Source organism: Aristolochia californica, unplaced genomic scaffold, assembly GCF_029961685.1.
Source record: "Aristolochia californica isolate CCGP_79_NKW_82.1479 unplaced genomic scaffold, dmAriCali1.0.hap1 SCAF_3, whole genome shotgun sequence".
Classification (NCBI taxonomy): Eukaryota; Viridiplantae; Streptophyta; class Magnoliopsida; order Piperales; family Aristolochiaceae; genus Aristolochia; species Aristolochia californica.
The window spans coordinates 4,410,474-4,424,538 of NW_027181992.1; the positions used below are offsets into that span (position 1 = coordinate 4,410,474).

The following is a 14,065-nucleotide window of genomic DNA, read 5'->3' on the forward strand; positions in this document are numbered from 1 at the left end:
CACAAAAGTAGAAGATTCTATTCGAGTTGCTTCTGTAGTTTGGAGCCATGTGTGTCAACATGGTCTAAACCAGCTACGTGCGTCTGGACAAAGAAACAAGTCTTCCGAGGGGAAATCAATAGGACAAGCGAAAGATGAGTACAATTCCTAATAGCCATTTCAAAAAATAAAAAGCAGCTCATCATTTCCATTACAATAGCATTCTCAGTTGCAGAGATTAATTAAATTTGAAACTATATTTCCTCAATATGTAGAGCCTCATCATAAACATGGAAAAGCAGGAAACGTCGGATTTTTGTTTTTGACAACTATTTATGTTTATTGCAGTGTCAGAATCTAAATATAGCTCTTGAAGTTTCAAAAATACAGCTACCAGCCAAAAAATTTCTAAAACCTTACGACCTACAAAAAAGGAATTTTTTTAACTCGGATGCACACCCTAGTCAAAGTGCTGCTTTTTCCTTTCACATCTTTTAATATACCATGTTGCATGAAGACGTAAACCCATTCCCACTAAGATCTTGAGGATAGCTAACATAAAGTAGGTCATTGCTGATAGAACAAAAATCCAGAAAATCCTCCAAGCAAGTGGACCATAAGGAAGATGGGCTGCATATAATGGTGTTACTACCCGAATAACCTGTCGGAAGAAATTTTTTGAATAATTAAACAACCAATGCTGCAGAAAATACAAAGACATGTAAGTTAAATTTGTGCACTCTTGTGCAAAGATAATCCATTTTCCTACAAGGAAATGACAGAGGCAGAGGGTGTGCAGAAAGCCACCAAGAACTGCGTAGGATCTATAAAGTTTGTTGCCTAATGGGTCTAGGGATTTGTTCAGTCATGGTAGCAGTAAAATTAGCAATCAAATCAGTGGTGCCTAAAGTCCCTTTCGCAGCAGAAAGTGTCATGTGCAAAGGGAGTGCCTCAATCTACAATTATTTTATGACACCTGATTAATTCTCACAAGTCGTAAGTGCACGTACCACACATGCTGGAGCTAGAGGGACGAAGGTTAGATTCTTCTGGCCAGTCTCTGGCTCCATGTTCAGAGTCTGAAAAAGAATGACAGAAACAAATGGTAAGTGAAAAATGATAATTACTGTCTTCCAAAGAAAACTGAAAAAAAAAACAAAATGTACAAAAACTCCGAGTTGATCATGGAATTAAGATGTCACGATCCCATAAAGAACCACCCCATAATTCTTCTCGTCATTCAGAGAAAAAGTTCTCCCATAAAAAAAATCATTACACAGTATCAAATCACCACAAAAAAAAAAAAAAAAAACCTACAAGACTAGTTAGACAAGAAAGATATAAACCTCTGCAACTAGTCCCTTTTTGGCGGGGTCAAGAAAAATTGCAGTGCAAATGGATTTGTACTCTAGTGTCAGCTTGCAAATGTAGAGGATATTATAAAGGATATTCCACCAAATTTTGGTTAATCTTTCCGGAAGATATTGATGTCTTTTCATCTTAGAGAAACAAAGATACCAAAATTAACCGCACAACTGTTAATATGGATAAGACCTTTGATTTAATGCCAACACACTTTGATTTAATGCCAACACACTGAAGGCATGGGGGACAGAGGGTATTGTGCGTGTTTGTGGGTAAAAAGGTCCACTTAGAATTGTACATGTACTCACGTTCAAGCTAGTCATATGGGAGTGAGAGTTGTTGTGTATGGGAGAATAATCCTACATCAATTTGGGCTTGAAAACATCTCACACTTATTAATTGAGAAGAGGCATCGTATCTTCAGCTAGTGATTTCACAGCCGCCAAGTCCATGTTTCTATTATTCTGTATGACCTTTCTTTTGTTCTTTATAGCATATGTATGAATATTCTCCACATCTTGAATCAATTTGTTAGTTCAGTCCTAGAAGTGGGGACTGTTGGAAGGTAAAAAATTCAAAGTCCACCAATCTATAGTTGTCCATCTGTTCCACATCTTAAGCTAATTGTCTGAGAATAAGAGTTGCTGTAGATGATGAGAGAGTAGTCCCACATTAATTTGGGCTTAAAATACAAAATGCTTATTAGTTGAGAAGATGTCTCCCAACTTCAGCAAGTCATTTTACTTGAAAAGATCCCATGCTTATTCTAACTATGTGCTTACAAGTATCTGGGTGTGGGGGTGTGTTTGTGTGTGTGTGCGAATAATCAAATACTCTGCAAAGAATAATATTCATGCATTACTATGCCAAGTACCAAACAATATTCATTTGTACAAGTGAAGCACCACTTGGAAGGAGTTATATTCCCCTTAGCATTTTTATGGGGAACATAAACATGCACTTTCATTGACTTTTACTTTACTTATCATAGTAATTTATTGTTTATAAATGCAGCTTTTTAGAGTATAAACATTCTTTTAAAACAACAAGAAATGAGATTCCATTAAAGAAGGTCCAAAAAGGAGAAATTGCATAAAAAAAAATATACACACATATGAGAAAAACAGTATACTACATACAAAAGATTCGGAGGACAAAGCAAAGAGCTGTTAGACAGGGTCTCACTTTATCTAGTTTCGTAGTTTTTTGGTTCATTCTATTGGTTGGTGATGCATAGGCCAATCATAACACAAAAAAAGGAAAATTTTTAACTCTAGCTATGCCATTTTCTCTCGATCAAATTTTCTCTGTTGTCAAGTGAAACATGTAGAATCAACATGACAAGGATAAAATAACCACAAAATGCTTTCTGGATTACACAGCCAATCAAGCCACACATTACTAGTACAGACATAAACACAGCCGAATGGAAATTAAAAGTAGTCAAGCAGTCCACAAGGACAAATTACCTTTGCAAAAAAATGAGCTCAACTCAGTAATTTAACGTTTCCAGTTAGGTTATCAGTATCAGATTTTCATATTGCAAAAAAAAAAAACAATTTCATTCTTTTTAATTCTTTGAATTTTTATTCAAACATAATGTTAAGATCCACTTCGAATGGGTGTTAAGTGCTTCACATATCTTGCACCAACTAGCACCTAGATCACGAAAGGTCGCATATGACTAAGAGACCTCTAAGCAGAATCCTAGTGTCACTCTAACAGAAATTCAAACCTTCTTTCTGCCGATGTTTCTTATATCTGTTCAGGTAAGTTTTGATGATATGTTGGGTTGGATGAAGTTTCTCCACTAATAGAATCCTATATCAAGTAAATGGCCCATTCAGATCGAGGGCAGATTTTTGTACAAACTTAATTGTAATGATCTAGTACAGAATGTACCTTTTTAAATTAATTTTTGTCAGTTACAACGAGTCTCTAACAGAGAACCAGCTCCCAAGCATATAAGCCTTTCTAGATGGTGAAGAGTAACATACCGCATATACATGTGTAAGAGAAGTGCATCCATGAAAAATATCACCGGAAACCAGGACTAGAACAACATCATACCTGTTTGCATAGGGCTTCAAGAAACTCAGAATAAGCCTTAGGCTTTATTTCGTTGAATTTTGCTAGGAAGGAATGCTTGACTATATCAATCAAAATCTCACACACGTAAATCAGTAAGGCATTCTGAGACAACCATGCAAATGACACAGATAATCAATATGGACTCTGCCAGTAAGTATTAAAATTCAATCCACTTCTAATCTAGAAACAAATTAAGCTAAAAGCAACCTAAACTTACCGTGACAAAACTCCCAAACCAGGGCCCATCAGCTTCCAAGATATTTTGAGCCAACACGAATAAGAGAAACGCTAAGATATGGAACCTCTCCACCGTGTCTGATCAACAAATCAACAGGAATCATGAAAACTAAAAATTTTAATTAGAAAGGAATATAAATTAGAGAAGAAAATATAACATAGGACAGTATAGAGTTCTAATGGTCAGATTCTTCAGTGAATGGAAAACAATGTCAAGTTGCACTAACAAACAACTTAATTACACCAACTTACCATGGTATGCCAGTGCGTGAAGGTTATCCTTGCTAAGACGTTTGAAAACATTACTTTTGACCTCAGCAAAATTATTGGACACAAGAAGTGCCAGTAAGGCATTGTTGTGAGCAACAATGGCTGTAGATAAAGTAATTGCCTGAGCTAACAAGATGAATGAATGAACAAGTATGACAAGTTAAGGAAATGAGTCAAATTTCACAAACATGGTCACAAATAAATCATAACAAAATTGATTCATTTTCATCATAAGGATATTAAATGCAAGCACGGCTATCAATTGCTCAACAAGAAATCTCATCAGTTGAAATGTCATATCCTCAGGTAAACAATTGGCAACTCCTTCTGCTGAATTGAACAAAACTTGCACAACATCCTCTCCAAAAGATTGACAAAGTTTGTCAAATATCTACAAAGAAGAGTTATTATTAGATCAGAGAAATGACAATTGCAAACTCTAAAACTCAGTTCCATTGTATCTTTTTCACCTCTAAAACATTGTATACTACATACAGTTTGACAGTTCCTTGACCACGAATAATGTGATAAATTAAGCTGATATCTGATGAACAAAAACGTAATTGTTAGCAGCAAGAATTTAAAAATTCAGGCAAAAAGAAGAGTGCACTAACTTCATGTAATTAACCTGTTCCCTGCAAACAAGCAACCCCGCCAGCCAAAACGACAAAACAACCGAAGTCAGACAATTCAGCTGCTGATGGCCTCTGGAACTGCCTGCCAAAGACATTCTTAGACAAACTTGTACAATTTTGAGGTCACCATAATTTGTTACAAATAGAACATTTATGCAGAACTAAGAGGATCAGAGTTGATTCAGTGCTGCTCATCAAATTTTGAGGCCTTAATTTAATTGTATTTACACAATATTCCAAACAAATTTCAGCATGATGTTGACAGGAATTTAGGGAGGCTAACTAGGGAGTAAGATATACAAAAGTCAGAGAAAAATAAAGCAAAAACAAAACGAATGAATTGAAAATCCTTCCGTCAACAGATATTGACAAAAAACACCACCATGCCCAAGGAATAGTACGACAAGTTACACTTCTTGGGTTGTACCGCCTAAGCGATGGTCAAGGTGACTGAGGTAGATCTCATAAAAATCTGCATGCAGCACCCATGGAAGGATTCTTCCCTGAAGCCCAGCTGATTATAATTGCCAATTCGAGGATCCCAACTAATCTTATAGAAGTTACTAAAGGATAAAAATTAAGTCCACAGAAAAATTGCATGTAATAACTTCCATCAACCACCGTGCTCCCAGCCCCATCAAACTTCTTATAAAACATAGTGTTATTTCTTTGTTAAAATTCTGCCTGAGTGATGCGGTTTGGTGGCATTACCCAAGCATCACCTTCATAGTATGCACACTTCCACTTTTATTTAGAGAATGACAGGCCTAAATTAGTTGAAGTATTGATGCGGCACTAGATCTGATCCAGCTTGAGTTCATCAATTTTTTTTTTTTAGAAAAGTGAGCTTTATTGCAAAAGAAAGAAGGAAATACAAAACCTCACTAGAAGGGCCCTCCCTTTACAATAAGGGATTGGAGGGAGGAGCCTCTCTTAGCAAGGGAACTGAGTTTATCAAGTTTGCCAAGTAAAAAACGTAACCAATTGACAATAAATCTTCAATTTTGCAATTTGAAGCAAATGGACCTGTTAAAGAAAATAATGGCATTATATATAATTAAGTGAGTGAGTGGTATGAGATGTAATTATGTAATAACTTAAGTTCTTATTCTTTACTCATGTATTAGGGTTTTTACCCTCACAAACTATAAATAAGAGGTGAGGGGGAGAGCTCAAAATCGTGCTCTCACTATGCCCCTCTTGAAACCCTAGTTTTCTCTAACACTTATCCCCTCTCTTCTCCTCTCCTTGCACTCTTCCCTCTCTCTTCTCCTCTCTTTTCCTCCTTAAACCTAGACTTTCTAGTGATGGAACCCTAGAATTTAACAAGGTATCGGAGCAAGAATTTTAGGATTCTTTAAACAAAGGTGCTCTGAGGTGTTGAAGCATGCAAAGGAGATCAAATTCCAGCCATTAGAGGAGGTAAATGTGCTGTTTTTTTCAAGTTCCAGCAAGGCCCTACATTAAATATGTGTGTTAATCCCTTTTTCATTGCCTAAACTCATTCATTGTCTTGTTAGAATCAATCCGAATTTAATAGGACCTTATTTTTTCTTCCTTTCAAGAATAACGGGAAATTTTTTCACTCAAAAAAAAAGAAATTATTAAGAAAAGAGAGGGCCAAGTTATGACGTATGACTTACAGCTGAGAAGTACTTCCATGGTTCCACACCATGTCTCAGAAAATAATGGAGGGAAAAGAGGAGCAAAAATACCCGATTCAGGAAAATTACATCTGATTTGTCATCGAGACAGTATTTTATCTTAATAAAGGCTAAATACTTTACTGATCTGATGCTTCACCTGATAGTTAAGAATCTCCAAATGGTCATCAGGATCCTTGCCGGCATGATAGTTAGCAAAGACAAAAACGAATCCAAGCAGACAAAGAAGCCCACATCAATTAGCTGCAAAAAAGATGAATTTATCAAATATACAAGAAATAGTGATAGTTCAGAAATGATGCATGAAAAAAGAAGCATCATACTGCCTCAAATTTAGACACGATGCATGACATCCCATTATTTAAATAATTTAATAATGTCAAATGCAAGATGTACCTATCGACTAAAACTAGGACAATTTCTTTGTTGGTTATTTTGAATGAAGTTCACACTTTTTTTTGAAACTGAATGAAGTTCACAGTTATGACATGCCATAACTAATAAAGAACAGGAAGGACCTATTGAGCACAAATGGAACTAAAAAGGGAGTTCAGAAGCTATCAAACATTTCATTTTGGACTAAAAAATATGTAACACAAACTTTAAAAAAGGCTGACACATAAAAATATTAAGACAAAAAATTACTTCAAAGCATAAATGTTACTCAAATGCATTAACAATCTATCTTCAAAACTGACAGTAGCATCTGCTATATCTTTCACCTTACTCGTCAAGAATCATAATCAGCAGCATTCTTTTCAAAATTTCAATTTTTACTCGAATGAATTATTAATCTATTTTTGAAACTGACAGTACCACCTTTCCCTCAAAAATCATTGTCAGCAGCATTCTTTTCAAAAATTTCATTTTCTTCATAGATGAGACAGCTATAATTCAATTTACACAAAATAAGGCAAACACTCTACCATTATAATTTCCTGTCAACCGTCTACAGAATGAAAATAACCATCCCACAGTTGTAACTGATTACTTAAAAGACAGGCACACAGAAGAGAGAGAAAGAGAGTACTAGACAGTTAATTTTCTTAGTTTTCTAGGTCAAATTATCTTTCCCCGTATTTCATGAGAACCCGAAATCTCTTTTCCCAAAAAAATAAAACTTCCCCTATTAGAAGTGTTATGTAACTCCTTTGTTTAGGTAAGAGATTGAATTTGTAGGAGGTGATTTGCATTGATTCCAGTAATTTGTTGAATTGCACTAACCACCAATAATAACTCTTCTCTTTGTCTTCTTCTTCTTAAAGACAGCCAAAAACGTTGCTTGTTCACTAAGCAGCTTTTCTGAAAGTATAAAGTTGATGGCTAACAGCAACTTTCTTTTACACCATACATGTGATAGGTATCCCAAGACAACATAGACACGATAGCATGAACCAGATTTACAAGCTGTGGTCTTATACCAGACAGACAGGGCAGATTTGGCCTTGTTATCCTATATATTGAGTTACTGCATAACAAGTTTTACTAATCCCTGTTTGCAATAGGCATTGATAAAATACGAACACAGATCAACATTGTCCAGAATCCAGGGAGAACAACTTCAATATGACCTCCATAAAGCACTATAAAATTGAGATGTTAATGTTCAAAATTCCAAGAGAAAATAAGAAAAAACAAATAAAAAGTGCACCAGTTCACATCTCCACGGCACATGGAACATGGTATTATACACTCTTTGACGGTTCCTTTCATTTCCAATGGATATTGTCCTTCGCAAGGCATTACCGGCATTAATCTCTCCCAAAAAGTACCTCAAAGGCAGTTTTTCACCATAAGAGAGATCTGCAAAGTTGTCACCAAAATGTACAAGTGAACAATATGCAACAAAAAAAAAAAAAAAAAAATCTTTTGAGTAAACAAATTCTTTTGAACGTTGACTACAAACCCCGCCCCTCTTTACTCACAGGTGAGACTTGAACTCAAGAACTCTACAAAAAACAGGCTTTCATTTGAATGGTGAACAATACTACTATTCAAAGAAAAATAACAGTAAAGTTAAGTTATTTATTTTTTAGCACCATATTCTTAGTCATCCATATCATATGACTAACTTTATAACTCGCGACTGCAAATGGCAGGGTTGAGAATTGAGATCAACTGAAATTTTGCTAATACGATGATCAGAACTCTTAAGAACCAATGGACTGGAACTTCAACAAGCTCAAAAATGTGACAATGCAGGACTAATTATCTTAAGCTAGCTAATTACATGCAATACTAGATAACGGTCTGATTCATTGAGAAAGAACTTTCTGATACCGAAACTTAGCAGAGAGGTACCATTAGAATTTTCGGCCATTAGCCGATTCCAGTCCAACGATACTGCTGTTTCTAGTCTGTTCACTGGTCTTTCAGCGTCAGATTTCCATTTTACTGAAGAACTTGGTGGCCTCGAAATAGCTTCCTCCTCCATTCCATCTTTCCATGAAACACCATTCACACTCCTCTGTCTCAACTCAACCGGAGTACTAATGTTTCCAAGCAAACTATTAACACCTCCCGCATACGGCATATTCTCTGAAATCAGGGAATCCGATCTAGTTACCTCAGAACAGTTCTCCCGCGCCAGTTCAACAGTAGAACCGCGTCTTTCAAGACATTGATGAAAAAATTTCACATCTCCTTGGTTTCCAGAAACCGGAGACTCCAATACAATCTTGCCGCAACTATTTTCGCGGCTCAAATCAGCAGGAGAAGAACAATCTTGGTAAAATCTGGCAAAATCTTTTACAATCGCTCCATTTTGTGGTACCGGTGAGTCCAACTGTTCCATGGAAGAACCATTGTGATGGGCCGAGGGGCTCAGATCATCGACATCCTCACAAATAAGCTGTTCAAAGATTAGATTTTGGGCAATTGAATTCGTCACTGCTTTTATCTTCTTCTTAGAGCCTCTATTTCTCCTCCTTCGCCGAGCTGGTTTCTTTCCCCGATCCGGGGAGTTCAATATGTCATTCGCTAATATCCGATCAGACACAGATCGAGACAGAATATGTTCTTCGTCGTCACTGGAAGGTAGAAGATCAAAAGAGAGCTTCCGTCCACCGTAGCGAATCGCCATGTGACGAAACAAAAGAAAATGGCTACACCAGGAAAAAAAGACGAAAGGGTTTTTCTGTATCAGTGGAGAAACGGGAGCATTGCGGCGAGGAAGGTCCGAGAAAGTAAACCAGCAACGACGAAGTCCTCTCACGAAACTCACCAACATCGTTGCCACGACGCCCCTCCTTATTGTAAAATGAAATTGCCAACTTGTATTTTGGTGGGGCCCCTACAGTGTGTCTAGTGTCTACTGACTCCATAGTGGAACCGCACCCAAAATTTAAGGCCAGGCAAAAGCTTAAAAAAGAACACATTAAGACTTACAGGACGGTTCAGGAGACCCGGGTGGCTCGAATTAATTGGACCGAAAGGTCCAGAAAACCATTTCTGTCTTCTCGTCTGAAATTTCTGAAGCAGCACACGAGGGTGACTAACAAAAAGAAAGGCAACCCATTTATTAAGAGATATTAATAAAAAAATATTATTTTTTTTTATTTTTTTTATTTTTAGAGTAAATTAGGAATAGGGGTGGCATCCAATCGAGCCGACCCAAACCTGCTTACATTTAAGTAGGGTTTAATTGATATATTTCGAACTCAAGCTCGAGCCGAGCCTAACCTCTAGCCTAAAATTGTAATCAAACTCGAGCCAAGTTCGAACTCCAACCTATATTTAAAACTTTGCATAAAATAAATGTCTATTAAATTATATATAAAATTATGCATACATTTTACATAAAATTAGGCATGATCTCTACTTAAATTAGGCATAAACTCGGTATATCTATACATAAAATTATGTATAACCTTTATTCAATAATCAAACATAAAAACATTCCTTTGAAAAGCAACGTTAGTTTTATCCATTTGTACTCAATCTGATCTTTCTAATTGAGGGATTTAAAAACCAAGTCATCGAAACAGAGAAAAAGTTTAAGAAAAATGGTTTTGGATGACTTAATCGTATGTCCATTTTTCATTTTTTCTTCAAAGCATAGATTCATACAGCAACAGTTCTTAAACGCTACTAATCTGTTCTTCAGAAAAACTTGAATAGAGTTAGCATTAAGAAAGTACCTCAAACAATAAGAGGAGCTACAAATTACAGTTGCATCCTATATCATGCAGTTTCTTTACCAATTTGTATATCAGACAAGTTCATAAAAATTTCAGCTTTCCTAAAAACAAGTGATAATGTTGAATCAAGTACCAAGGTATAAGCATATTAACTCCATTGTTTATACAAACCAAGTAAAGGCTGAGAGACCTTTTTCTATATTTTTCAAGGAGTAGCATAAATTTCTGAAATACTCCTCCTACTTAGGGAGAGGTATAAGGAAATGTTCCCACTTTAAAAAATATTTTTACTATATATTATAGGAACATAAACAACAAGAATCAACAAATTTAGTGTTCTAATATAGTTTCTTGAGGCACTTGTCATACTATGCACACCATACATTGATATGAACCAGATTCTCCAATATTGCTACCATAACAAGGTTATAATAGTATTTATAATAAAAAAATTGCATGTGCGAAGCTTGCACGTTTGAGTTGCATGTGCGAAGCTTGCACGTTTGAGTTGCATGTGCGAGACGAGGCGATAGGGAGAGGGAGGGGAGCTCAAAGGATCAGCGACGGCAAACCGGGGGAGGAATAATTAAAAATAAGAAGACGAAATGGACCCCCCCCCCCCCCTTCTAATCCCCATTTTTTGCCCAATCACCTTGCCGAACACTGACTTTTCCTATTTCCCCTGATTCCCAAGAAGAATTCGAAGAGTCAAAGACACCTTCCACCACCGTGCTCATGCCCTCGTTAAGTTAACGAGCTTTCGAACCATAGTTCAGTCGAACTTGGTTCATTAACTTAAACAAACCTGATCTGGATCTCAAACCATAAACTGAATCGAATTGAGCCAAACTCGAATTGCTCACAAATCGGCTCAATGTCATCCCCATTGAGGAAGGACTTCTCCTCCTATGGAGCCTCTACAGCCTCCCAAACCCTAACCCCCTTACATCCATATAAAGAAAAGGGTGGGAAGGGAGAGGAGATACAAGCAGATGAGCCAATTTTCTTCATCGGCCTTTCTTCATTTGATTCACTCGAGTCGACTCTCGTCTCTCGTCTCTCGTCTCGCGTCATAGAGGCAAAAGAGGAAACCGACTCAGTTACAACAGATATGCGAGTCGCTGGCCCGAAACACAGTTCAATCCTTCTCCTCTTCTCTATCGTTTTTTTTTTTTTATCGGCTTCATAAGATGCACAAACAATGAGATTTGGATCCTTCTCGATTTGAAATCTGGTTTTTACAAAGTGCAAATGAGACTGTTCTTCATCAAGCAATTTCATCAGCGTTACGTGCAGTTTGGTAGGGTGGGTTATGAAGATCGTTTTGACGAGACAAGGTATCTCAGATTCGCTGAAGCTTTCGTTGGCGAGTAATCTCTTCTCGAGAAGTCTTAAATCGGATTTGATGATTTCATTAGTTTACTTTGCTTAGACTCAATTCGAACTTGATCTATTTATTTGACCAAACTTTAACCTTGGTTATAAATGGGTTCAGGTCGAATTTATTACGTAATATGAATAAACGCTATTTGATTGATCAAAAGATAAAAAAAAAAAAAAAAATTGATTAAAATGGTCTTATAATCGCCCATTATAAGGGAAGGGGGTGACCGGGAATGATGATCTCTTTGTTTGTTTTGCATGGACAGAGGATAAAGCATCATTAGCTCTACTCCAGTCCAGCCCCTACCTGCTCATAGCCATTCGTGATTCCCCCTACCCACCCGCCTCTCGATCCGGGCCTCTCTCTGTCTCTCTCGTTCCCTGCTGCTCAGGTGCCTCTGCTTCTATCCGAGCGTCGAGTTTCAACCCTCTTTAATCATTCCTCTTCCATCTGCCATCGTTTCACAGGTCATCCATCACAAGCCCTCTCACTCCAACACGAAGGGCTCCCATGCACGCCCCAATCAAGTGTGGAGAAATCGAAATGAAATTCGCGTAAAATTTTGTGAAATGAATCTCGGCTTCGCATCCCATCGGACATCTGTATGGACCAGATGTGAGCTTCTTCTACATATGTTGGACTTTCCGAAGAGACAAAGGAAAGGTGTACGGTCTTTCTCTCTCCGACAATCTTACGCTGCCCCCTTGTTCTGTCTCTTTCTCTGTTTGTCTTTCCTTTTTTTCAGTTTTAAGCTTTGAATGATTGTCGAAGTAACGGCATCGCGGGCAGGATCGGGAGTCGCTCGCGTTTACTTCTTCTTTGACCACGGCCGGCGAGCGGGAAGAAGACAGTTTGGATGGCGTCGAGGTTGAGAATCATTCGCGAGGAGGACGACGAAGGACGGCTTCGCCTCGGTCTTGGACCAGTCGATAAACACCCCCAGCTCATTTCCGACCCTTCTCAGTTACGGACCGAACATGAGCTAGGGTTAGGGTTGGGGTACAGTAATGATGGCATCGGTACTGAACCGCCACCTTCAAGCTATCATGAAAGGTGGCTTCAGCCGCTTGGGTCGTCCTCGTCGTCGTCATCATCATCTTCACCTGCAACGTTGCCATTCTTACGGTCATCGGCATCACTATCGCCATGGATATGGCCGCTGCATGGAGATTTTTCTAGAAACCCTTTACGTGCTTCACAGAAACGGGAAGTCGGAGTTTGGTTCTGTCTCCGTTCATGCAGCAGCAGGTAAGCCATTTTCTTCGAGCTCATCATGAAAGTAGTTGGAGGGAAGGCGGTGCGAATATGAGTTGATTCGAGTTGTCTGCAGGGGTTGGGACAAGGAAGCTTTACCACAAGTTCCAAAAGCATATATTAGACTGAAGTAAGCATAAACTTTCTCAGAATTAATCACAGCTCTTCTTTCTCCTCCCACAAGAAATAACATATTTTTTCTCACGAAATTGGGTATCTTCTTCTGTTTTCTTCTTCTGCATTTAAAGAGATGGAAGTGCGACGGTGTTGATGGTGAAGAACTACTTGGTTAGAAAGCTCGGCCTCAGCAGTGAACTTGAGGTAATATCTTCCTTTTTCTTCTTCTTCTTCAGGGCGTAAGTTCATGTACTGTTATCTGCATGAAGTGAATTTGAAGAAATACTAATTACATCTCCGAAACTAAGTTTCAAGGCCGAGATTCCAAATGTAAAAGAGAGGTCTTTTTTTTAAGCATGGATGCAATTAAGGAATCTTGAATGTAGGATAATGGGAAAAGGAATACTCTCAGCGAATCAAAACGACAGCCATGACTGGAACAAAAGCATCTTTCAACCAGTGAACCTGCACAAAGATCAAGGAATTGAAAACATTCTGCATTGGTTTATTTTGGGAAACTGGAAGTGGAATGATCTGAAACGAATTTTCACTGTTTTAGTCAATCCGAAAACTCGTGAACGAAGAATTGAGATTTTCTAGATTTATTGAACGATTCATCATCCATCTACACTTAGTTTTTAGTTTATTTGTTTGTCATCTTATTTTAGCCCAACTTCCTTGATTTCTTGTCTTTTCCTCTCCCCGATAAATGCCATCTCCTTTCTGAATTGCTTCCCTCATAGATTGTAGAGATCATACTGCTATGATGTCACATCTGGCTTTCGTCTTCCCAAACTTTATGCTACCACTTGCCTCTTTTTCTTGACTCGCTTCTATCGTCGACGATGTCACCAAGCTCATAATGAGCTAGAAAAGTTTCAGGCAGTTTTTTTTTCTCTTTTTAACTGGTGAGAGTAAGGTGGCTATCGA

The 14,065-nt window shown here is 37.7% G+C and overlaps 2 protein-coding genes across 3 annotated transcripts; one reads left to right on the forward strand and one right to left on the reverse strand.

Annotated features, from left to right (window-relative positions):
* Nucleotides 1-311: 311 nt before the first annotated feature.
* LOC137958880 (protein POLLEN DEFECTIVE IN GUIDANCE 1-like) lies at nt 312-9,446 on the reverse strand. 2 transcript variants are annotated; one of them, XM_068806073.1, is made up of 11 exons: nt 8,543-9,446; nt 7,893-8,044; nt 6,381-6,484; nt 4,571-4,659; nt 4,413-4,486; nt 4,183-4,333; nt 3,925-4,092; nt 3,653-3,750; nt 3,415-3,537; nt 990-1,058; nt 312-640 (listed from the first exon to the last, which is right to left on the reverse strand). In XM_068806073.1, the coding sequence occupies exons 1-11, from the start codon at nt 9,321-9,323 to the stop codon at nt 440-442; spliced, it is 2,010 nt and encodes a 669-aa protein (XP_068662174.1). In that variant the 5' UTR covers nt 9,324-9,446; the 3' UTR covers nt 312-439. The 2 variants fall into 2 exon arrangements, with proteins under 2 accessions (XP_068662174.1, XP_068662175.1); XM_068806074.1 differs by lacking the exons at nt 312-640; nt 990-1,058; nt 3,415-3,537 and adding an exon at nt 3,272-3,414.
* A 3,174-nt stretch (nt 9,447-12,620) lies between these two features.
* LOC137958641 (uncharacterized) lies at nt 12,621-13,569 on the forward strand. Its single transcript, XM_068805718.1, has 4 exons — nt 12,621-13,012; nt 13,095-13,148; nt 13,267-13,339; nt 13,522-13,569. Exons 1-4 carry the CDS (start codon nt 12,621-12,623, stop codon nt 13,567-13,569), a joined length of 567 nt encoding a protein of 188 aa, XP_068661819.1.
* Nucleotides 13,570-14,065: the final 496 nt, after the last annotated feature.

What these genes read in the sequence shown, in the direction of transcription:
- LOC137958641 (XM_068805718.1), top strand. Translation starts at nt 12,621, where the DNA reads ATGGCGTCGAGGTTGAGAATCATTCGCGAGGAGGACGACGAAGGACGG. An exon ending in CTCCGTTCATGCAGCAGCAG is followed by an intron (nt 13,013 to 13,094) that starts GTAAGCCATTTT and finishes AGTTGTCTGCAG; the next exon opens with GGGTTGGGACAAGGAAGCTT. An exon ending in GCCTCAGCAGTGAACTTGAG is followed by an intron (nt 13,340 to 13,521) that starts GTAATATCTTCC and finishes TCTTGAATGTAG; the next exon opens with GATAATGGGAAAAGGAATAC.
- LOC137958880 (XM_068806073.1), bottom strand. Translation starts at nt 9,323, where the DNA reads ATGGCGATTCGCTACGGTGGACGGAAGCTCTCTTTTGATCTTCTACCT. An exon ending in AATGGCCGAAAATTCTAATG is followed by an intron (nt 8,045 to 8,542) that starts GTACCTCTCTGC and finishes ACAACTTTGCAG; the next exon opens with ATCTCTCTTATGGTGAAAAA. An exon ending in TTGAAGCCCTATGCAAACAG is followed by an intron (nt 1,059 to 3,414) that starts GTATGATGTTGT and finishes ATTCTTTTTCAG; the next exon opens with ACTCTGAACATGGAGCCAGA.